The following is a 25,739-nucleotide window of genomic DNA, read 5'->3' as shown; positions in this document are numbered from 1 at the left end:
CAGGTCCAGCCTTCCCTGTCCATCCCACCCCCTTAACCTGACCCTACCTGTCCATCTTCCTTCCCACCTATCCGCTCCACCCTTCCCACTATCCAATCATAGCCACCTCCTACCTGCACCCAGCTATCGTCATCCCACCCACCTCTCCCCCAGCCTGACCCACCTCACCCTATTTGTTTCGCAGCCCCTCCTTCCTCTCCCCAGTCCTAATGAAAGGTTCCGACCTAAAATGTCGATTCCCCGTCTCTACTAATATTGCTTAACCTGCTGTGTTTTTTTTCCAGCTCTTCTCTTTACCCAATAATGTCACAGTTCAAATTTGAAGGATTGCAAACTGCACAAGATTTCAACTCCAGAATTCCTTAAAAGCAGAACCCTGGACATCCAGAGACAAACACCACTGGATGGATTCATAGCTAAATTCCACATTAATCTGATAATAGCTAGGTTGGGTTGTGAGGCTTAACTTGCTTACTTGAGGGGTCTTATTTTGGTTGCTATATGCAGTGAAGTTTAAGCCATTATTAGCGATTTTTGAGAAGATTTGCAGCTCAGATTGATGATAAGTATGTAAGTTAGCTCGCTGAGTTGGAAGGTTTGTTTTCAGATGTTTCATCACCATACTAGATAACATCATCAGAGAGAGTCTTCAGTGAAGTGCTGACAGTATGTCCTGCCTCTCTATTTATAGGTCTTGGTTTCTTAAGGTGGGCGATGTCATTTCCGGTTCCTTTTTCCAACTGAAGGTAGATAGGATCTAAATTGATGTGTTTATTGATGGAGGTCTGGTTAAAATGTCATGCCCCTAATAATTCTCAGACACGCGTGTCTTTGTTTCGCCTGTCCTAGGATGTGTGTGTTGTTCCAGTCAAAGTGGTGTCCTTCTTTGTCTGTGTATATAGAAACTAGTGATAGTGGGTGGCTTCGTTTGGTGGCCAGTTGGTGTCCATGTATCCTGGTGGCAAGTTTCCTGCTAGTTTGCCTGATGTAGTGCTTTTTACAGTTCTGGGCATGGTATCTTGTAAATCATGTTAGTTTTGCAGGTAATATCTAATGGATCCTTTAGGTTCATTAGTTGCTGTTTAAATGTGTTGGTAGGTTCGTGCGGCTACCATGACGCCAAGGGGCCTGAGTAGTCTGGAAGTCACTTCTGATATGTCTTTGATGTAAGGCAATATAGTTTTTGTTTGCGTTGTGTCTGCTTGTTTGGCTTTGTTTCTGAGGAATCAGTGGATTGTGTTTATTGGGTACCCGTTTTTCTTGAAAACATTGTACAGATATTTTTCTTCTGCTTTTTGTAGTTCTTGGGTGCTGCAGTGTGATGTAGCTTATTGAAGTAATGTCTTGATGCAGTTCTGTTTGTGGGTGTTAGGATGATTGCTTCTGGAGTTAAGTATTTGGTCTGTGTTTGTTGTTATTCTGTAGATGCTGGCTTGAAGCTCTCCATTAACTGTACGTTCAACTGTCAAGTCTAAGAATGGGAATTTGTGTTCGTTCTCCTCCTCTTTAGTGAATTTTATGCCTGTCAGGGTATTGTTGATAGCGTTGCATGTTTCCTCTAATTTGTACTGTTTTGTGATGACAAAGGTGTCATCTACATAGCAGACCCAAAGTTTGGCATCATGGTAGCCCACAAATCTACCAACACACTTAAATAGTGATTAATAAACCTAAAGGATCCATTAGATACTACCAGTAAAGCTAATACCATTTACAAGATACCATGCAAGAACTGTAAAAAGCACTACATCGGACAAACTAGCACACCAAATAGCCACCACCCACTATCACTAGTTTCTACACATACAGACAAAGGAGGTCACTACTTTGACTGGGACAACACACACATCCTAGGACAGGCGGAACAAAGACCCGCACATATGAGAATTCTTAGGGACATGGCAATCTAACCAGAATTCCATCAATAAACACATCAACTTCAATTATATCTACCTTCCCTTGAAAAGGATAGCCGGAAATGACATCACCCACCTTAAGAAACAAAGATCTATAAATAAAGAGGCGGGACGTACCACCAGAGAGATGTTACCTAGTATGGTGAGGCAACATCTGAAAATAAACCTTCAAGCTCAGCAAGCTAACTTACATACTTTGAATAATTGTTTCAGTATTTGATTGCCTGTGACATTTCTTAATAAGTTGTTAAATTAAAGGTAGCTTGTGGTAATTTATACACAATTGGGGGAATAATAAACTGTATGATAAAACAAATTAATTACCAAGATTCTTCCCTTCAACAATTCTGGACAGGATTTGGCAGATATACACCTTCTTTTCCTGAATGGACTCTGTAGTAGATGGGTGCTGAAGTAAACCTAGAAGAGAAATACATTTGTCATAATTACTACATTCTAAGCTTGTGTGACATGCCTAGCACAGTATACTCATTATATAATTTTTTTTTCTAAAAGGCAGTTTTAAAATGATCAAACTGGAGGTGTGCTGTTTCACTATTGCATATTTTATCAGGACCATAGAGTCCACATAATGGAGCTGGAGAAAGATCACCAAGTGCTCAAACAACATTGCGCATGTTTAAGGAGCTACGGGATGAAGGGCTTCTGGGGTGGGTGAGATCCAGGAAACAGCAGCAGAGATGGGCAAGAGAATTCTTTTGATGGGAAAAATTAACAATAACAGAAATTAAAAGGGAATCCAGAGGAAACCTCAGTCAAGTTTGGTGGGAGACGACTAATTTTGTCAAAAGTAAAATAAAAGGAAAAGGCTTCCAACTGATGAAGTATGACAACAATAGGAAGGGAGGGCAAGGTCAGAAGTGACAAGTTACAGCAAGTTAGAGAGGGCAAGCAACAGATCAAGCAGACAAGACTAGTGTTCAGACAATCATTGTCAGCTTCAAATCTGGATTTGCTGTTGCAAGGATATTGATGGACTTATAAACAAAGTGTGATTTGGAAGTATTTTGCTCACAATTGATTGAATATGTTAGAAGATTTCAGAACTGTCTTCCATAATCTACATTATACTATTATTGATGAAAAGCTGATGCCCAAAACATAGATTCTCCTGCTCCTCTGAGGCTGCCTGACGTGCTGTGCTTTTCCAGCACCACATTCTCGACTCTGCTCTCCAGGATGTGCAGTCCTTACTTCCTCCTTCCATAATCTACAGTTATAAAATGCACAATGTCTGAAGAGCTAGTGACATAAAGTAAGGGCAGAGGGGTTAATTCTCGACAGCAAACTTCTTAACAGAGAATGGTATACCAAAGGTACCTCTTCAGATGCAACATCAGTGGGTACCATGATGAATATGGCACAGAAAAATCAAATGGAAAATAGATGGAAGCCATACACACAAATAAAAAAATGGTTGGATACTAAATGCAGACAGAATGAACTGAAGAATATGAATCCACACTTTCTCTTTTAACCTTAGATAGTGTTGATCAGACCTTGACAATCACACTAATGCCTTAATAACCAAGTAGAGCCATTGCCAGTTGCAAACTTAGACTCTCAAAAGCGGACACACACAGGTTGGACTCTTGATCATCAGGAAAACAATAATCACCTAATCTGTTTTAAATGGAAGACTCTCAATTTTTAAACATTGACCCTCGAGCTGTAGTTTCTCTGGTATAAGGAAACATCCCCTCCATATTGTTATGGACCAGGCCAGACCCCCTCAAATCATTTCAAGAAAGTAGCCAAGACCCTAAATTTGCAGTTGTTTTAAGCAGATGTAAAGCAGACATTCTGGGAGGGATGCAGTTGGTCAAACCACTTAGTTTTAAACAAAACAGAATTTATTTACAAGATTACCGAATGAAACACAAACTAAAGAGAACAAAATACTGAATAGCTAAATGTATCCAAAAACCCAACAGATCATCCTAACTTAATGATGCTGTTTCAAATACTTGCAACAATCCCCATAAACACCCCTTGGCACAAAAGGTAAAATCAAACCCACAGTCTTACAGGAAAGATATCAGAGAGAGAGAGGACCAGCATGGACCTGCTTTTTTGGGTCCAGCAGTTTCTAAACACTACTGCCTGACTGCTTTCAGTGAATAGCCAGACCACAGAAAAGCTGAGCTGGGAGAACTGGCCACTCCATTGTATCATACCAGACTTTTTAAAAAAAAACTTGAAAGCCTTCTGCCTGACGTATCTGTTAACTATAATCAAATTGGCCCCAAAATCATTCATATGAGACTTTTCAGAATCTGTGTCTTTTATGGCCTCTCTGGATAAAAAAAGCCAAGGTCCACATTACTTTGTTAAAGGAGCAACTTCGTCACATCGCACCCTTTAAAATGAACCATCAATATCCAAAGATGGCGTCATGTTAAAATCCCTTAAATTATTTATGTTCTATAACACACACACACACACACACACACACACAAATATTGACTGTAAACAGCAAACGTGCATGACTAAATTTTGTTTCAGTCTTTCACTCCTGCTACTGAACACCTGTTTCATATTCAAGTCTTGACAGTGTGTTGGCAATCATGTTTTCTTATCCTGCCACATGCACAACTTTCAAATTGAATGGCTGTAACAACAAACTCCATTGAAACAGTCTGGCATTTTTGACTTTCAACTTCTCTACAAACTTCAATGGGTTATGGTCAAATGTATATGATTGTCTCAGATACATTACTATGAGAAAGTGAGGACTGCAGATGCTGGAGATCAGAGCTGAAAATGTGTTGCTGGAAAAGCGCAGCAAGTCAGGCAGCATCCAAGGAGCAGGAGAATCGACATTTCAGGCATGAGCCCTTCTTCAGGAAGAAGGGCTCATGCCCGAAATGTCGATTCTCCTGCTCCTTGGATGCTGCCTGACCTGCTGCGCTTTTCCAGCAACACATTTTCAGCTCAGATACATTACTGGTAACATAAACATTGAAAGGTTGCCACGCCAACACCAAGCTCAAAGTCTCCTTCTCAACTGTAGAATATTTCTGCTGATGTTCAATTTCCTGGAGAAATACCTGGTAGGTCTTTCTATCTTTTTGTTGTCTTCCTGCAAGAGCACAGCACCAATTCTCGCATCACTTGCTTCAATAGCCACCTTGAATGGCTTTGCATAATTAGGTGTGGCTAATACCGGGGAAGTGATAAACAAAGCGTTCAGGCTGTAAATGCCTTCTGACAGCCTGCTGTCCACTGAAACTTCTTGCCTTTAACAATTCAGTGAGTGCAGCAGTCATACTGCTAAAATTTAGTACGAATTTTTGGCAAAATCCACTCAATCCCAGGAACTATCATACTGCACTTTTTGTCAATGGTATGGGAAACTGCCCAAATACCTTTGATTTTGCATTCCGCGGGGTCATTTGTCCATAATCCAAAAACATGGCCCAGGAATAGCTTTGGCAAATTCACTTTTAGCCATGTTTATCACCAAGCCTGTCTTCCGAAGTCAACCGAACAAGTCTGATAAATTTTGCAAACGCTCCTTCCATGTGTGACTAAAAATCACCAGGTCATTTGTGTATACGATATATTGGGTAATCCAGCAATGACCTTATTGGTTAGTCTCTGAAATGTGGCTGGCTCATTTTTCATATCCAATGGCAAAGACTTTAAACTGATACGGTCCATTCTGCGTTACGAAAGCCAAAATTGCCCTCGCTCTTTCTGACAAAGGTACCAGCATCCTCTGAGCGAGTCCACCTTAAAAATATAAGTTGTTTGTCCCACCTTCTTAACACAGTCTTCCAAACTCGGAATAGGATACGTATCAGTCTTTGCAACTGCATTGACTTTGCGATAGTCTACACGTAACTGTTGGGTACCATCTAGTTTTGGCACCATTACTATGAGTGAGCTCCAATTACTATCACACAATTTGATTATATTGTCTTGGAGAATGTGTTCAATCTTCCTTTGATACTGTGCCAACCTTAAGAGGGTTATGCTTATAGGAATGTTGCTTAATCAGAACAGCATCTCCTATATCTACATCATGCACAATTAGGTTAGTACTTCCCAGCTTATTTCCACATTTTGATAGTAATAATGTTCAGATCATTTTGATTTTCCTCTAGAAGGTAACTCAATAATTTAACTCAATTTTTGACAACTTCCTCATTGGACAATTTAATTTGAGGAATGTCCAAATCAGAATCCTCTGAATTTGGTTCTTCCCTCTGTGTTGTTACCCTCCCTGTCAAAATCCCTTTTGAGTATAGTCACATGACACACAGAGCTTTCTTTCTGTCTGGAGTCCTTGCCAAATAGTTCACCTCACTCAGTTTCTTTTCGACTTGATAAGGTCCACTAAATCTTGCTTTTAAAGGTTCACCTATCACTGGAAGTAACACTAATAGCTTATCACTAACACCTTATCCCCAATAGCAAAATTGCAAATTTTTGATTTCTTGTCTGCTTCCTGTTTCATTGTATGCTGGGATACTTTTAAATGCTGTCCAGCCAACTCCTCCACTCTATTTAACTATCGTTCCTGAAAATTTGACACACAGTCCAAATATTTGGTCTCTAAATTCTGACTTACCAATTTCAGCTATCCTCTCACCTCATATCCAAAAACAAATTCAAATGGATTGAATTTGGTTGATTCATTTGGTGCATCTCTGATTGCCAAAAGCACAAACGGAATTCCCTTATCCCAATCATCTGGATCATCTTTAATGTCTGATGCCACCGCTCTAGCACTCCCTGTGACTGGATAGTACACAAGATTTGAATTGTGTTATTTCTAAGCTGTCCATAACTTCTTTCAATAAATTTGATGTGAAGATTGACCCTTGACCTGATTGTATCTCTGTGATATTGCAGAATGGGACAGCTTCTGGAAATCTAGTGGACACATCCATTATTAACAAATACTGATACCCACTTTTTGTTTTAGGTAGGGGTCCTACACAATCAATTAAGACTTGCAAAAGGTTCCTCAAATGCAGGAATGGGTATTAAAGGTGCGGGTTTTATTACTGCTTATAGCCTTCATGTTACCTGACATGTATGACATGTCTGGCAAAATTCATCTATATCCTTGTGCAGTCCAGGCCAGTAAAAATGCTTTCCTATTTTAGCTTGAGTTTTTCTCACTCCTAAATGACCTTCCCAGTGGTAGCTTGTGTGCCACTCACAACACCTCTTTTTTATAACCCACTGGCAATATGACTTGATGAACTTCTGTCCATTCCTCATCTGCCTGAACATGTGGTCTCCATTTCTTCATTAAGACATCAGTTTTAAGATAATAACATTCAGGGATAAAATTGGATTTTTTCTGTGTCTGCTTTTTGCTGCAATTGCTTTATATTTTCACCTTTCTGCTGTAATTCAGTTAATTTATCTGAGCTAAAGATGTTCGCTATGTCATCTATCTGCTCCTGGTTTGTTTCAGCCGTCTGATCAAACAGCTCCTCTGCTAAGTCCACTTCAACTTTCTTAACTTTGATCTCTCCTGTTCCAACTGGTGACTTTGTGACCTCATTACACACACAGTCAGGAAAAATCCCAGGATATGTCTCCTGCAATAGTTCAGTTGCCTGAGTTTCCACTGACCATTCAACCACAGTAGGCAGCACTCCTACCTGTGAACTAGCAATATCATTAGCAAGGACAATTGTATCCTGGAGCTTAGAGTTTGTCCAGTACCCCTATCATTACTTCCTCACATGTCACTGGACACACTAACCTCACTTTACATAGCTGAGCGCTTCTTGTCTCACCTTGAATTCCTGTTACTTGTACCGTTTCTGGCAATTGTCTTTCAGAGGTACATACCGCATCTTTCGACATCACAGACTGAGAGGATCCCGTCTCCTCTTAATATTACAACCTCTTTTCTTGCTGCTCCTGTTCTATGTGAGTAAACTTTACCTTCGCAGGTATATGCTTTAAGAAGATCTGGCACTTCCTCATTAACCAGCCTCTGACCAGGTTGTATATTCTGGTGCAGCTTTTTAGCCTCCACTGTGCTTTTTGTTATCACTCCAACAAAATTCATTGGCTTCTCCTGTTTCCTACATCTGGCTTCCCAGTGCTTTTCCTGACCCACCAACACTATGATTTCACAAGGTTTACTTTATTGCAGTGAAAACATCAGAGCTTTTTAACTTCTCTGTCCCTTCAAGGGTTTCCTTTTTACCCTTTGGTAAATTATCCTTATGATCTTTACCAACAACTACCTTTCCCTTTCCACACAAGGTTTTCTCTTTTTCCCAATTTCTATCCCTCATGGACTGAAATAGACTTTGGAAGTCAAATTTTGATATGTGGACCAACTTAATCATCAGCCATTTCAACTGCCAATCTTGCAGTTACAACTCTGCTCTTCCATGAGTTCTTACTACTTTAGCAAGTGAATTTTTGAACTCCTCCAAAATAATTGTCTCTCTAAAAGCATCATAGGTTTGCTCTATTTTAACGCCCTTATCCACATTTCAAAATTACTTTGTTTGATCCATTCAAATTCAACGTAGGCTTCATTAGGTTCCCTTCTTCGATTCCTAAAACGTTGTGTGTAAGTTTCTGGCACAAGCTCATAAGATGGCTTTCTTCCCCTCCTCTTTCGCCCTAGATACCTCCTCTGATAGTGGTGCGAATACCTCACTAGCTCTACCTACAAGTTCTGTTGGATCTACAAAACCCACAAGATCATTGGTCACTACATTTGTTTAGTCATCTTTTCAAGTGAGATGAAAAAGGCTTCCACATTCTTCTCATCAAATTTAGACAATGCTTGAATATACTTAAAACAGTTTTGCTACCATGGATTTGCTCATCCTCGCTAGGCTTACCTACAGCCTTCATCTCCATTCTTTTTTAAAAATATTTTTATTGTAAAATAACTTTTTTAATATTACAAGTACAAAACAATACAATTCAAAACAGTTCAAAAACCTCAAATAATAATTTTAAAAATCCCCAATCCATCTTCATGTACAAATGTAGAGACATATATCTAAAAACATAGAAAAAAAACCCAAACTGGCTATTTAACTAACTAACTAAATAAATAATCAACCAACAACAAACTAATAAATAGTAATAACTCAGCCTAGCCAAACAAAACGCTCATACGTTCACAGTTCCTTCTTTAGATTAGATTACTTTAGATTAGATTACTTACAGTGTGGAAACAGGCCCTTCGGCCCAACATGTCCACACCGACCCGCCGAAGCGCAACCCACCCATACCCCTACATATACCCCTTACCTAACACTAGGGGCAATTTAGCATGGCCAATTCACCTGACCCGCACATCTTTGTGACTGTGGGAGGAAACCGGAGCACCCGGAGGAAACCCACGCAGACACGGGGAGAACGTGCAAACTCCACACAGTCAGTCGCCTGAGGCGGGAATTGAACCCAGGTCCCTGGCGCTGTGAGGCAGCAGTGCTAACCACTGTGCCACCGTGCTGCCCGTTGTGCCACCGTGCTGCCATGTTCTCTCTGGACATGGACTCATAAAACACACTTGTTACTTTTGTGGCAGATAAATCTGTGTCCAGGTATTCCAAAAAGGGCTCCAGTGTCTTGTAAAAATTTTCAGTTTTGTGGTGTACCATATTTGTGAGAAAATCCAGGGGAATATGCCCCGTAACAATCTTCCCCCAACCCAACAGGCCTGGGGTATTTTCAGATATCCAACCTAGCAAGATATCCTTTCTTGCACAGAATCTGACAATATTCTGGAAATACAGTGGGTAGGCCCAAAAGGAGAGAGATAAGGTCCTTCTCCACCCTTACACCCAAAAGCCTCTCCATTGCGCCCGCCACATCGAAACCTATTGCAAGGCCAGAGACAATGGGTCAGAGTGCCCGTAGACCTTGCACTTGGGACATTGTCAAAATTTAAACAAGGGGTATCTTCAGCAAACGGTCCAGAGCCAAGTGGACCCTGTGAAGAATCTTCAACTGTAAAGCATGGGTCCTATCGCATATTGATATCTTCCTTGCATTCTCCCAAATATCCTTCCCATACCTCTGAGGAGACTTCAACACCCAGCTCTCTTTCCTACATCTTGCAGAGTCGATCAAAGGTGGCACCCCCAAATTGATGATATAAAGTACTGACAGAGAGTGTACTCTTAGCAGTCCCCTCTCTATATCAGATTTGTAGGGATCAGACAAAACGGTGGTCTTTTTTTTGAATAAAATCCCTAACTTGAATAAAAAACAAAAGAGGTCTCAATTAGGTAACTCGTACTTCCGTACTAACTGATCGAAGGAAATCATTACATCTCCCTCAAAGAAATTGCCCATGCAAGACACACCCCTAGCTGCCCAACATTTAAATCCTGAATCTATCATACCCGGTTGAAAACCCAGCATACCCACTAAAGGTGTAAACAAAGATGGTTTGACAATATTACCTTCCCTCTGCCGAATTGACCTGCATGCTTTAACAGTATTGATGATTATTGGTTCTGGCAATATTCCCTCACTGTCATCATTTTGTTCAAAAACAACAAACTGGTAAGGGTGCACCTTGACTGGGAGGTTTTGATATCTAGCCACATTGAAACAGGATCTCCACAAACCCAATCACTCACACAGGGCAAAAGCGAGCTTAATTGGTAATTTTTAATATCTGGAAGGTCCACTTCCCCCAATCTGAGAGGCAACTGCAGTTTGGCTAATTTAATGAGAGGCCACTTACAATGCCAAATAAAGGAGCTGTACCCCAAAAAGGTGCCAAACGCGCAAATGCTCTGTATCAGACGAGGCAATGAAACTATTGGATTCGTAAAAAAAAATTAGGACATTGTCTTATGTACTTTTGACCCCACTTCTGTAGCTGGTATATTGGGATCCCCACGCATGGTCTCCACCAATGGTTCAATCACCAACGTAAAAACCAGCGGTGAAAGGGGACAGTCCTGCCGGCTGCCTCTAAAAATATTAAAATTGCTTGATCGTATCTGGTGGTGACTGCTGCGAGAGAGTAACCATAGAGAACCTTTACCCACTTTATGAAGACGTCGCCCAAACCAAACCGCTCTAGAGTATAGACAAGGTACAGCCACTCAACTCGGTTAAATGCCTTCTCTGCATCTGAAGAAATCCCCAATCCCTGTATTGACTGCTGTTGGCATACTTGAATTACATTAAGTAGCTTCCTAACATTATTGGAGGATCTGCGACCCTTTATAAATAGAGGTCCTCTTTAACAATAGAGGGTAACACAGTCTCCAGCCTTAACGTGAGGGTCTTAAAGAGGATTTTAAAGTCCACATGTAAGAGTGAGATGGGCCTGTACGAAGCACAGTCTTCCGGGTCCTTCCCTTTTTTTTAAAAGGTTAAGTGAAATATTGGCCTTTCTCAGAGATGGTGGGAGACAATCATGACTGTATGAATCATTAAACATATTGAGCATCGGGCCTGACAGTATACTTATAAATTCCTTATAGAATTCACTGGGAGGTCAGTCAGGACCAGACGCCTTTCCACTCTGAAGCTGCCTCACAGCTTCCTGCACTCCTTGCTCTGATAATGGGGCACTGAGAAAGGACTGTTGTTTGGGAGTCACATTCAGGAGCTTCAGATCTCTAAAAAAGGATTCCAATTTGGCCTGCCCCTCCTCACAATCCTCAGATTGGTATAACTTAGAGTAAAATCTCTGGAACGCCACATTAATCTTTTTCGAATCACATTTTAATTTCCCAGACCCTTCCCTGATCTCTGTAAAGGCTTGTGGGACACTCCTCCTTCTGGCAAGATACGCTAAGTACTTGACTGGCTTGTCACCATACTCGTATAACCTTTGCTTTGCAAAAGCCAGCTCCTTCTTTGCCGTCTGCATGAGCACGGTATTTAGTACAGACTGCAGTGCCGAAATCCTCTGTAGTTTGACCAAGAAGGGTCTGTCAAAGTGGACCTTCGTGGCTGCCTTCAACCATGCTTCAAGGAGACGTTGCTGCTCACCCTTCTGCCGTTTCCTACTGGCGGGATATGAAATAACGAACCTCCCTAGCATAGGCTTTGGTAGTTCCCCAGAGAATGAATGAGCTATCAACCTATGTTGATGTCTAGAAACGCCTGAAATCCCCTAGAGAAATAGTCCACATACTTATTATCCTTGAGGATAAAGGGATCCATTTGCAAGTACCTCAAACCCACTGTAACGTCCTGAATCTTAACCATAAGGTACACTGCAGCATGATCAGAGATGGTAATATTACCAACCGTACAAGATGCCACCAAATCCAGGGTTACCTCAGGGGTTAGATAAAAAACAATCCTTGTTTGAGATCTATGCGGATTGGAGAAAAACATAAAATCCCTAACAGTAGGGTGGAGACACCACCAGACGTCCACCAATCCTAACTCCCCGCACAGACCCACTAACCATTTAGTTTGTACAGAGGATATCGAAGGATCTTTGGGCAACCTCTCTACTATGGGGCAGTTAAAATCTCCCCCTACAATGATGTGCTGGGACTTGAGACTTATCAGTTTAGAAAAAGCATCTACCAAAACTTTAAAGGGATGAGCTGGAGGGCAAAAAACATTTAAAACACCATTTTCTTCCCCATTTATCAAAGCTTCAAGAATTACAAATCTCCCTTGTGAGTCTTTAACACATTCCAACAACTTAAATGGGAGATACTCCCTAACCGATATAGCCACTCCCCTACTTCTGGTAATAAATGATGAAAAGTAAACTCGATCAAAGCCATTCTGCTGTAATTTCAGATGCTCCTTGTCATCCAAATGTGTCTCCTGTAACAAAGCAATATCCACCTTCACCTTTCTAAGACTCAAGAGTACCTTCTTCCTCTTAATTGGTGAGTGACTTCCTTTGATATTCCACGTACACCATTTAATCAAATCATTAGCCATAATCTTCTGCAATAACATTTAAATTCCAGAGAGGAGGAACCTGAACGACAAACCCGAACCTTAGTGTCACATGATCCACCAAATATAAAAACTACAAATCTACAAAACTATTGAGAATAAAAAAACAACAAAAAACAAACCAACATATAAAGCACCAACAGTGCTGAGTAGGGGAACTCACCCACTGTCCAGAGGGGGCAACTACCCATCCCAAACTGCCCATAAATAGGCATCTAACCATCCCAACCACCTTCACTTCTCCTAGCTAGAGCCACACCACAAACACAAGCAGAAAAGAATAAACACCCCATAGAATACCAATATGAATAAAAATGTTTTTTAAAAAGTTGAATAAATATCCCACTCATCCTTTGGCATATTCAAACTTGGAAACTGAAAATGTACATCTCAGCTACTGCCACACATAGTTTAAACAAAATTATTATTAATAGAGGAAAAAAAGATAAAGCTCCAACTGGACTTCCTCTGTTTCTTTTACAGAATAATAAGCACATACCCAAACAACATTATTAATATTAAAATTGTTCAAATTAGGTTAGTTTGCCCACAAAGTTTCTTGCCTTCTCTGACTTGTCAAAGAGATGTATGGATCCATCTAAGGTGATCTGAAGCACTGCTGGATACCTCAAGGAGTACTGAATCCCAAGCTCCCTCAGTCTTCTCTTGATACCATTGTAAGATTTTCATTTCTGGATCATCGCCGCTGAGAAGTCCTGAAACAACCTGATCTTAGAGCCCTTGTAAATTAGGGCCTTTGGATCCTTCCCCTGGACTCTGGAAGCCTCCATGGCTCTCTCCTTATCCCGCTAATAACGGAACCGCACCAGGAGAGGACGAGGACGTTGACCCAGACCCGATCTCTGCACTGCGACCGGGTAAGCCCTCTCTATCTTCAAGCCTCTCAGTCAAGGAATTTCAGTAGCCAGTCCTCAACAAATTCCGCAGGCTACTCACCTTCCTTACCCTCAGGCAGACCGATGATCCGAATGTTTTTTCTCCTGTCCCTGTTCGCAAGATCATCCACCTGGTCACGCAAATTACAGACCTGCGTCTCCAGGGCTTGGATCCTATCCTTGGATAAACTGGCATCAGCTTCCACCACTGTGACCCTGTGCTCCACCTCATCCGTCCTCTTCTCCAGGTCCCCCAGCTGTTGCTCATGCTTCTGCAGCATGAGAGAGACTGGAGCCAGCTTCTCTTCAATCTGTTTCCCCAGCATCTCGTGAGATTTCGAGAGCTCATTCACCAGGGCCTGGAGAGCAATCGGCTCAGAGGCTGCTGCAGGCTGAGCTGCAGACCGGTCCTCGGATGCTCCTCCTGCCTTTTCTGGCATCTGCGGATGGCTGGAAACACAGGTAAGTTAATTTTTAGAAGTTTCTTGGGACTCCATGATCTTTCCAGAGTCCCTAGATATCATGATGGCCTGGTTTGAGTGGGTTAAAAGATCGTCCTGCTTGTGCTGTGATGTGAAGCTCTCCAGTGTGATCTTCTCAGATTGCAGATATCTTTGATCCCCCATCTCCATTCTTTTAAGCTGACTTTCCTGTTTAAGTGCCAATTTCTGAAATTCAAACACCCTCAAAGTTTGTGAGAAGATTTGTAGCTTGGGTGCTCGTTGTTGTGGTTCTGTTCGCCGAGCTGGGAATTTGTGTTGCAGATGTTTCATCCCCTGTCTAGGTGACATCCTCAGTGCTTGGGAGCCTCCTGTGAAGCGCTTCCTTGTTGTTTCCTCCGGCATTTATAGTGACTTATCTCTGCCACTTCCGGTTGTCAGTTCCAGCTGTCTGTTGCAGTGGTCGGTATATTGGGTCCAGGTCGATGTGCTTATTGATTCAATCTGTAGATGAATGCCATGCCTCTAGGAAATCCCTGGCTCTTCTCTGTTTGGCTTGTCCTATAATAGTAGTGTTGTCCCAGTCGAACTCATGTTGGTTGTTATCTGCGTGTGTGGCTACTAAGGATAGCTGGTCGTGTCGTTTCGTGGCTAGTTGGTGTTCATGGATGCGGATCGTTAGCTGTCTTCCTGTTCGTCCTATGTAGTGTTTTGTGCAGTCCTTGCATGGGATTTTGTACACTACATTGGTTTTGCTCATGCTTGAAACCAAACACTACATAGGACAAACAGGAAGACAGCTAACGATCCACATCCATGAACACCAACTAACCATGAAACAACACGACCAGCTACTCTTAGTAGCCACACACGCAGATAACAAGATGAATGCGACTGGGACAACACTACTATTATAGGACAAGCCAAACAGAGAACAGCCAGGGAATTCTTAGAGGCATGGCACTCATCTACAGATTCAATCAACAAGCACATCGACCTGGACCCAATATACCGACCACTGCAGCGGACAGCTGGAACTGACAACCGGAAGCAGCAGAGACAAACCACTAAAAATGCTGGAGGAAACATCACAGAAACACTTCACCGGAGGCTCCCAAGCACTGAGGATGTCACCTAGACAGGGGACGAAACGTCTGCAACACAAATTCCCAGCTTGGCGAACAGAACCACAACATTCAAACTCCCTCTTTTTCTTCCTTTCTTCTTTCTTTCTTTGTTCTGCCAAAGCAAGTTGTTCTGTTTCTCTTTCCTCTGCTTTTTCATCACAATTCAAACTGTTTCATTCCTGTTGCCCTTTCCTTATCTTTTACCTCTAACTCAAGTTGCTTCATTTTGAATTGAATTTTAACCATCTCTAAAGGCTTGGACAGCTTTTCCATCAAATTTAAATGCTGAGCTGTTGCTGTAACCATCTCTCCTTTCCTCCCAGAGGAAGGCAGCTCCAACGCCAGTTTGTCTGCTAATGCCAGCAGCATGGCTTTAATTACCTTTTGTAAAACCCCCAAGGACATTTCTCCTATCTCCAGAAAACTCTTGGTGACTGAAAGAGCCATTGCTATCTCAAGCACTGTTTAAACCAACCGCATTCAATATACAGAACCAAAAACATTAACACCTACTATCGCTGCCTTCAAGTCCAACAACCCTAATCCCAAATCAGAACTATAGAACAAATCCCGCAAAGAGCACCCAATCTGTTATGAACCAGGCCAGACACCTTCAAAACATTTCAAGAAAGTAGCCAGGTCCCTAAATTTGCTAGTTGCTTTAAGCAGATGTAAAGTGGATATTCTGGGAGGGATGTAGTTGGTCAAACCACTTAGTTTAAAACAAAACAGAATTTATATACAGTAGCGCCTCGACATACGAAAGACCCCGTTCACGAACAAATCGATTTACGAACAGGATTGTACGTAAAAGTTTGCTTCAACGTACGTACAAAATTCAAGGTATGAACGAAGGTGAACATTTTAAATGACAATGTGATATCCTATTTTCGGAAAATTATGCAACAAAGGAAAAAACAAGTTTCTCTGGATCGTTTTCTTGTGGCATCACCAACCTCCAAGAGACAAAAGTGAGAAAAAACTCCGGAAATATCCGAACAATGGGAAAATTGATTTAATCCGCAAACAGGGTCCCGGAACGGATTAAGTTCATAAGTCGAGGCGCTACTGTACAAGATTACCGAATGAAACACAACCTAAAGAGAACAGAATACCAAATAACTTAATCTATCCAAAAAACCAACTGATCATCCCAACTTAATGATGTTGTTCCAAATACTTGCAACAATCCCCACAAACACCCCTTGGCACAAAAGGTAAAATCAAAGACAGGGGCTTATGGGAGCGATATCAGAGAGAGAGGGCTAGCATGGACCTGCTTCTTTGGGTCCAGCAGCTTCAAAACACTACTGCCTGACTGCTTTCATTGAACAGCAAGACCAGAGAAAAGCTGAGCTGGGAGAACTGGCCACTCCACTTTCATAGTACAAGTGTTTTTTTTAAACTTGAATACCTTCTTCCTGAGGCAGCATCTATTAGCTATAATCAAACTGCACCCAAAACCCTTCAACTTTCCAGAATCTGTCTGTTATGACCTCTCTGAAAAAAAAGCCAAGGTCCACGTAAGTTTGTTAAAGGAGCAGCATCACTCACAATATAAACTGGGCCAAGACCTTTCAGGATCTTACAGGTTTTAATCCATAAGACACAGGAGCAGAAATTAGGCCATTCAGCCCATCGAGTCTGCTCTGCCAATCAATCATGGCTGATATGCTTTTCAACCCCATTTTCTCACTTTCTCCCCGTAACCCTTTGATAGTCAAGAATCTATCTATTTCAGTTTTAAATATACCCAATGATGTGGCCTTCACAGCCTCCTGTGGAAATGAACTCTAAGTTCCCCACTCTCTGGTTTAAGGCATTTTTCCTTATTTCCTTCTAAACGGTCTTCCTTTTACTCTAAGGCTATGCCCTCAGGTCCTCATCTCTCCTACAATGGAAATATCTCCCTAATATCTACTCTGTCCAGGTCATTCAGTATTCTATATGTTTGAATTAGATTCTTCCTCATCCTCCTAAGCTTTGGGTACAGACCCAGAGTCCTCAAATGTTCCTCATATGTTAAGCTTTTCATTCGTGGGACCATTGTGAACCTCATCTGAACAAGTTCCAGGACTAGCACAACGTTCCTGAGGTAGGAGGCCCAAAACTGCGCACAATACTCCAAGTGTGGTCTGACCAGAGCCTTATTGAGCCTCAGAAGTACATCGCTGCTTTTATATTCAAGTGCTCTCAAAATAAACACCTTCATTGCATTTGTCTTCCTAACTGCTGACTCAATCTGCAAGTTTACCTTGAGGGAATCCTGGATTTGAATTCGTAAGTTTCTTTGCACTTCAGACTTCTGAGCTTTCCCATTTAGAAAATAATCCATGCCTCTATTCTTCCTACAAAAGTGCAAGACCTCACACTTTCCCGCATTATACTCCATCTCGCACTTCCTTGCCCACTCTCCTAACCTGTCCAAATCCTTCTGCAGCCTCCCCACCTTCTCAATACTATTTGTCCTTCTACCATTGTATTGTTGCAAACTTAGCCAGAATGCCCTCAGTTCCTTCATTCAGATGGTTAATGTATAAAGCGAAAAGTTGTGGTCCCAACACTGAGCCTTGTGGAACACCAGCTGCCAGCCTGTCATGGACCCTTTTATCTTCACTCTCTGCTTTCTGCCAGACAGCCAAGCTTCTATCCACGTTAGTATCTTGCCTCTGACACCATGGGCCCTTAACTTCTCAGTAGCCTCCTGTGTAGCATCTTGAAGTCCAGGTAGATAACATCCATTAGCTGTCCTTGGTCTAACTTGCTCATTACTTCCTCAAATAATTCCAGCAGATTTGTCAGGCATGGCCTCCCCTTGATAAAACTATGCTGACTTTGCCCTATGTTACCATACACAATTCAGAAATCTCATTCTTTATAATGGATTCCAGGATCTTACCCATGACCAAAGTTAGGCTAATCGGTCAGTAATTTTCCGTCTTTTGCCTTAATCCCTTTTTAATCAAGTCACCTCTTATTCTTCTAAACTCCAGGAGCTAGAATGCTAGCCTGTCCAAACTTTCCTCATAAAAACAATCAAGTCATTTCAGTTATTAGTCAGAAAAGTATTTTCTGAACTGCTTCCAACACATTTATATACAGCAAACTTCGTTTTAACTGGCATCCTGTGAACAATGTCAAAAATCACACAACACTAGGTTATAGTCCAACAGGTTAATTTGGAAGCGTTAGCTTTCACAGCACTGCCCCTTCATCAGGTAGTTGTTGAGTAGGACCATAAGACAGAATTTATGGCAAAAGATGACAGCATCAGGCAACTGAATTGACATATCAAACAACCTAGATTGCTGTTAAGTCTTTCATCTTTTAAAATGGGTGCCAGCTTTCGGTTAATATGTAAATCCCAGAACTACTTTTAAGTCACAATCTTGAGATAACTTAAAGTTTAATTTTTTTTAAAAAAGTGACATCTCAGCTCAGACAATACATTAAAGATGCAAGGTTAAAGTTTGTCTGTATCCCAATCTTGAGTCAGACTGGTTCTATTTCCAAAGTGGAATTTACAAAATATTACTTGGATTAACTGCCTGGGGTTGTGCATTTTTTTTCAGCAAAATAGATTATATCTGCAAATATAATTCTGCAAACACAAAAACACCATATAGACTTGTGTGTGTGATGCATGCATGAGAGAGAGAGAGAGAGAGAATGTGCCTGCATGTGGGAGAGTGTGTGTTTGTGAATATGTAAACTTGGTCAAGTGTGTTTGAGAGTGTTATGGTGCATAACCCTGTGAGAGGGTGTGTGCATGGGTGAGAGTGTGCGGGGTGGGGTGGCTGTGGGTCTGCGTGTGTGTGTATACACACATATGCATGTGAGTGAAAAGAGAGAGAGTGAGTGTGTGAGAGTGAGAGTGAGAGTGAGAGAATGTATAGTGTAGGGGGGATCACCTGTAGTGTGACATGAACCCCCAGGTCCGGGTTGAGGCCATCCTCATAGGTACCGAACTTGGCTCTCAGCCTCTGCTTGGGCACTCTGCGTTGATGCTGATCCCAAAGACCGCCTTGGAGTCACCCGAAGATCCGAGAGCAGGTGTCCCTAACCGCTGAAGTGTTCCTTGACTGAGAGGGTACACCCCAGTCTGGTGATTGTTGTGTGGTGTCCATTCGTCCGTTGTCGTAATGTCTTTTTGGTCTCGCCAATGTATCATTGGCATCCTTGCTTGCACCATATGAGATATACAACGTTGGCAGAGTCACATGAGTACCTGCCGCATACACGATGGGTGGTGTCCCCACGTGTAATGGTGATACCCGTGTTGACACTCTGACATGTCTTGCATTGGTTGCCATGACAGGGCTCTCTGGTTTTGTGGCCGATGTTGTCCTCAAAGCTGGGCAGTTTGCTGTGAACAATGGTCTGTTTAAGGTTTGGCAGTTGCTAAAAGGTGAAAAGTGGAGGCAGAGGGAGGGTCTTGGCGAGGTGCTCATCCTCATCGATTATGTGCTGCAGACTGCGAAGAACACGACATATCATTTAAGCTGAAAAACTGTTACCTTTCTTTTATAAAACCTTATGTTGTCTCGTGATTGTGACTTTAAAGACACTCTGGGATTTACATATTAATCAACAGAAACCTGCAACTCATTCTAAAAGATGAACGATGTAACAAAAGTCTAGGTTTGTTCAGTATATTATTTCAGTTGCATGACACTGTAGTCTTTAGTTCCCTGATGAAGGGAGCTAGTGCTTCCAAATAAACCTGTTGGACTATAACCTGGTGTTGTGTGATTTTTAACTTTGTCCACCCCAGTCCAACACTGGCCCCTCCACACCTTGTGAACAGGTACACGTGAACCATTAAAAATTATATACTTCAAATTCCACAAAGTTTACAGAACTATTCTAATTATCATAGTTTTCATTTATTTACCTCAATGTGAATATATTTGCTGTTCAACTGAATGGCCACATGAAAGGTCAACAGTTGATTCAAGTTGGAGTCAATTTCTCTTCGAATACTGCGTTCTACCACAATTTATGAGTAGTCAGCTGAGGGTGTGAGTGTGAAGACTCTTTGCCAATAAGTTTTATTTAAGGTAAAGTTGCATTATTATTTAAGTGATTTATGCTGTAAATAGAAGTATAAGAGTAATGTGTATATGACATTATGCTTCTATTACAGATAACGTTTTATTAACTGCCACCTGTGGGCAAGCAGTGTGCTGGTTGGTCAAACATTCTAGTTGATCAAGACGTGTACATAATCAGTGCAAACATACTAAGTAAGGGAAAACTTCATAGCAATAGGCATGGTGACCCTCAGCTTGAACCACCACCAATCGTCTCTCTCTCTAATGATCTGGTAAGCCTTACAGTGACTGTGCCTTTGCAGCTGCAGTTACATTTCCTTACTCTTGTATTCCATTCATTTTGCAATAAATGCCAACATTCAATTTGCTTTTCTAATCACTTAGAATCATAGAGTCATAGAGATGTACAGCATGGAAACAGGCCCTTCGGTCCAACTCATCCATGCTGACCAGGAATCCCAACCCAATCTAGTCCCACCTGCTAGCACCCGGCCCACATCCCTCCAAACACTTCCCATTCATATACCCATCCAAATGCCTCTTAAATGTTGCAATTGTATCAACCTCCACCACCTTCCCTGGCAGCTTTGGTGCAACTACAAACTAACATTGCGATTCATGTATCAGAACTGCCAAATTCTTCCAAAACTCAGGAGTTTTGCAATCTCTCTATTTAATAGTTTACATATTGGACAAATTGGGCAAGTTCACATTCTCCAACGTTATACGCCAACTGCCAAATTTAACTCACTCACTTCACTGACTTTTTTTTTGCAGATTCCACACCTCCTTGACAATTTCCTTTTTACATGTATCATGGCAAATTTAGTGGCCAAACATTTGGTCCTGTTATCCAAATCGTTGATAGAGATTGGAAAAATTTGATGCCCAGGTCTATGATCCTTGTGGCACTTCACTGAAAACCTGAAAATACCCCAATTATCCCAACTCTGTTTCCTGCTGGCTAACCATTCCTTTACCCATGTTAACAGATTATCATTTACACCACATGTTCTTATCTTGTGTGGTAGCTTAATGTGGCACGTTATCAAATGTTTTTTTGGAAATCCAAGTACATTATATCCATAAGATCTGTTCAATGCACCTTTCTTGTTAATTCCAAAACTGACTGTAATAAATTAAGCGGAATTTCCCTTTCACAATGCATTGTTAACACTGATCACATTACAATTTTCTAAATGTCATCCCAATATTTCCATATTAATGGATTCCAGCAGGTTTCCTATGACAGGTATAGTCAGTTCTGATATAACGTGATAGTTCCATTCTCGTGTGATCTCACATTATAAGAAAATCACACTGTAGCTGTACCATTTAAATGAGTGGGGCTGGAATCGCGTTATAGCCAGTACAAAAAAGGAAAATTCACCTTCTACAAATAACAGTCTAAATTCTTTAATTTCTTTAAAGCCAATTCACAGTGAAGAAACATGCATTACAGCAGAACCGACTGTATTAGATTAACTTACTTTCAGCCTTACACTTTTACATAAGAAAACAGATTTTTAGCCATTTTCCAAACCAGCAGTATCTTTCTAGAACACATAACCTCACGAAATTCCTTCCAATGTCACTATTTTATGTGCAGCCTTCTTTTTTAGGTTACAAGCTATCTGACCCTTGGAACATATTTAGCACACATATAGTTGACTTCTGAAACAGTCATTCTTTCTCAATGGGATAAATCTTTGTTGATAATTGTTAAATTTCTTTGTGAATATCTTCAAATATATGTGACTATCCTATCTTTCAAACCCAATTTCCCAATTCACACAAGGCAGCTGTGTCTTCATATTATTATAATTACCATTGTATAGTCTTAAAGCGCTGTCAAGAACTCAACTTCTCCCCTTCAAATGGAGGTAGGATTATGCTATGCTATGATTGCTGTTGCTAACAGGTTCCTTTACCATGCATTTACTCATTAATGTGGTCACGTTGTATGCTTGGCTCTTGAACATATTACTGTAAAGGAACAGTGCCTGACACACATGAACTAATTTTCAAAACCATCTTTGCAATCCTATTTTTTTTTCCTGTTGTTTCAACTAAGCCAGTGTGCTCCTCGCCACTCCTCACCCCCTCTCCCAGATCAGTCACCTGTATCCTCACTACTTGGGCAGTCATTCATTCATGACCCCTCTCCATCCACTGGTTACACCCCACTAAATGTGTGCAAACCTTTCTCATTTATCAGCCTTTAACAACTAGGTTTTCATGAAGCACAGATCAGGGTTCTGTACTTTACAAGGCTTACTATTTATTACAAATAAACATATTCTAGCTACAGAGAAACAAATGTGAACAGACAACATATAAATCTACATGTTAAATCTCTAACTCCTTGATAAAACTCCCCTACGGGCTTTAGATTTTTAAAAAAATCATGTTCAGAAAAGGACACCATCTTCCTTACCAGAGATGCAATGGCATCTTGCTGTCTCGTTCACACGCGCACCCTGATCAGCTATATGGGAACCAATCATATTGCTGTTGATGGGTAGGAAATCTTTGTCACCGTCAACTGCTCATCACACCATAGACCAATCACTGACTTCATTCAATACACTCCTTGGTTCCAGATTATCTGTAGTAACTTATTCCTACTACTTCAATAAACATTAGTGGAAACAGGTTTACAATAACAGCGGTCACTTGCTTTAAAGTAATTATAGCAATCCCTTCCATAATCTTTGTTTTCAAAACCAGTCCTTTTCCCATTTCAGTCAATCAAAAATACAGAAAAATAAAATTGTATGGACTTTACAGTGGTTGTTCATTCATGCACTCACATTCCCTACCCAGCCACTCATCTGTGCCCTCTCTCCCTGAACACTGACCTTTGCACACTTGCCCTAACCCTGGTTAAGCATCCATGCCCATCCTTCTTCCTTCCCACCATGGCCACATTTTACCCCTCCTTCCTGTTCCAGTCAGTCACTCAGTTGTGTGAATCTTCCCATCTTCCACCCTCAGCAGTCACTCTCCCAATTCTGCTCTCCTGCCCTTCCTCCCTCGCTGGGCACACATCAGTGCCCTCCCCTGAAATCTGCCACACTGATCACACACTCATGCTTACCCTCCTTTCTGGTCACTAATCCTTAACCAAGTCACTCATTAATACCCTGCCTCTTGGCATGGTCACACATTTGTAGACTCCCTTACCTCCTCTCCCCTTCACTTATCCACATCAGTCTTCATTCCCTCCCATCAGCCTCCTGGTTATTCATCTGTCCCTTTATGGTCACTCTTTCGTGCCTTACCACTTCCAACATTATTCATCCCCAATTCTCTGGTCAGTTACTTGTGTCTTCAGTCTGTGCTCATCCTCGTGTCACACATCGCTGCCCTCCCCACCCAATTATTCATTCTTGCTACTTCCACTATCTTTCTCATTCCAGACTCAGTGGTGCTACCCACTCACACACCCCCCCCCTTCCCCCAACCCACCCCCCCCACCCGGCTATTCATCCATGCCATACCTTCCTCAGCAGTCACTCATCTTTCCCCTCGCTCCTCAATCATTCCCCATGTCTGTTCTTATGAAACACATCTACGGTCACACATCTCTGCCCTCCTTTTATCTCACTGTCCTCGACCTACCTTCCCTCCCTGGTCAGTCACTCATCTCCTGGTGACCTCTCTACTAGGTGACTTACTCATGCTCTCTTAGTGACACAGAAGGCAGAGCTATCATAGAACCAACGGACCAGGTCCAAGCCCTGCAGCTCATCTTGTGGTTAACAGTGGTGGACAATGCAACATCAAGAGGAGACAGCTCCATAGATATCCCCATACTCAATGATGGAGGAGCCCGTGTATCAGCTGGAAATTCAAAGCTGAAACATTTGCATCCATTTTCAGTCAAAAATGCCAATGAGTGATTCATCTTGGTTTACTTCTGTGTCCTCAACAACTGCAAATCTTCAATCAATTCAAATGAAATCAAGAAACAGATGAAGGCACTGATACTGTAAAAACTATGATGTCTGGCAGTGTTCCAGCAGTAGTACTGAAGACTTATATCCAGAACTTGCCATGCCTCTAGGCATTTACCTGGAATGAGGAAAATTACCCAGGTATGTCCTGCCCACAAAATACAGGGCAAATCTAACTCGGCCTGTTGTATACTCTTGATCAATAATGACATTCTTGACAACACTATCAAGAGGTCTTTGCCAAAGAATAACTTGTTCTTATGACACATTTGGATTCTGGCAGGATCCCAACCTGATTACAGCCCTAGTCCAAACATGGACTGGAGGTGAACAGAGAATGACTGCTCTTCTCATGTTCTTACAGTTAATATTTCAAACTTCAGCCAAGATTGGTTGCAATGCTCCTGCAGTTATCATTTGGCTGAACAGCTGGTTGTGATGCCAACAGTGGATTTAATTCCCATAACTGTTGAAGTTATCTCCACTTGCCTGAGGTATGGTGATCCTCAAGTTAAACCACCACCAATCATTTCTCTCAATGATTTTTACCTTTCCATAAACTACACTAGACTCACGGTAAAGGCTGAGAAAACAGAGGGAAGCGAAAATAACAGCTATCCAAGAAAAGTAATAAAAATAAACTGACAGGAAAGCAATAGAAGAACAATGCTGACAAGAGGATTTATAACGGGCCAAGAACAGATTCAAGATTAGAGAAGTGCTGGAAAAGCACAGCAGGTCAGGCAGCATCCGAAGGGCAGGAAAATCATCATTTCAGGCAAAAGCCCTTCATTGGTAATGAGGCGATGAAGAGCTTTTGCCCAAAACGTTGATTCTCCAGCTCCTCGGATGCTGCCTGACCTGCTGTGCTTTTCCAGCACCACTCTAACCTGTAGTACCCACTTTCGCCTGGATGACCAGATTCAGACAGAGTCTAAAATGGAAAAGAGACCAATGGAGACACTGACCATTCATGGCATCCCTCATCAGCCTGAATTCCGAGAACATTCCCGCCTTGAAATACCGATATAAGCAGCAACACATAAAATCCATGATCCAACCGTTCGCCACCTCCACCATCTCCAAGAAATCATCGTCAATAGGCAGGCCTCTGTTCCTGGTACCCCCAGCATCCTCACTCCAACCTTCATCCTCCATCTTCCTTCACTCACATCTACTTCCCGCGGTGCAACCCCGAACACCTTCCCCCGCTCCTCTCCCGGTGCAGCCCCGAACACCTTCCCCCGCTCCTCTCCCGGTGCAGCCCCGAACACCTTCCCCCGCTCCTCTCCCGGTGCAACCCCGAACACCTTCCCCCGCTCCTCTCCCGGTGCAACCCCGAACACCTTCCCCCGCTCCTCTCCCGGTGCAGCCCCGAACACCTTCCCCCGCTCCTCTCCCGGTGCAACCCCGAACACCTTCCCCCG

At 42.0% G+C, this 25,739-nt stretch overlaps 1 protein-coding gene across 1 annotated transcript in view; it reads right to left on the bottom strand.

Moving 5' to 3' along the window:
* Positions 1-25,521, bottom strand: part of terf1 (telomeric repeat binding factor (NIMA-interacting) 1) — a 59,436-nt gene extending 33,915 nt beyond the window's left edge. The window contains exons 1-2 of the mRNA XM_060822772.1: positions 25,281-25,521; positions 2,241-2,336 (exon numbers count right to left, since the gene is read on the bottom strand). Of these exons, the coding sequence (XP_060678755.1) occupies positions 2,241-2,336; positions 25,281-25,470 (286 nt within the window). The 5' untranslated portion in view covers positions 25,471-25,521. The remainder of the gene's footprint in view (positions 1-2,240; positions 2,337-25,280) is intronic.
* Between the last annotated feature and the right edge of the window lie 218 nt (positions 25,522-25,739).

This window comes from Hemiscyllium ocellatum, chromosome 4 (assembly GCF_020745735.1).
Source record: "Hemiscyllium ocellatum isolate sHemOce1 chromosome 4, sHemOce1.pat.X.cur, whole genome shotgun sequence".
Classification (NCBI taxonomy): Eukaryota; Metazoa; Chordata; class Chondrichthyes; order Orectolobiformes; family Hemiscylliidae; genus Hemiscyllium; species Hemiscyllium ocellatum.
The sequence above is the reverse complement of the archived record's forward strand: the minus strand, read 5'-3'. Positions and strand labels throughout refer to the sequence as shown.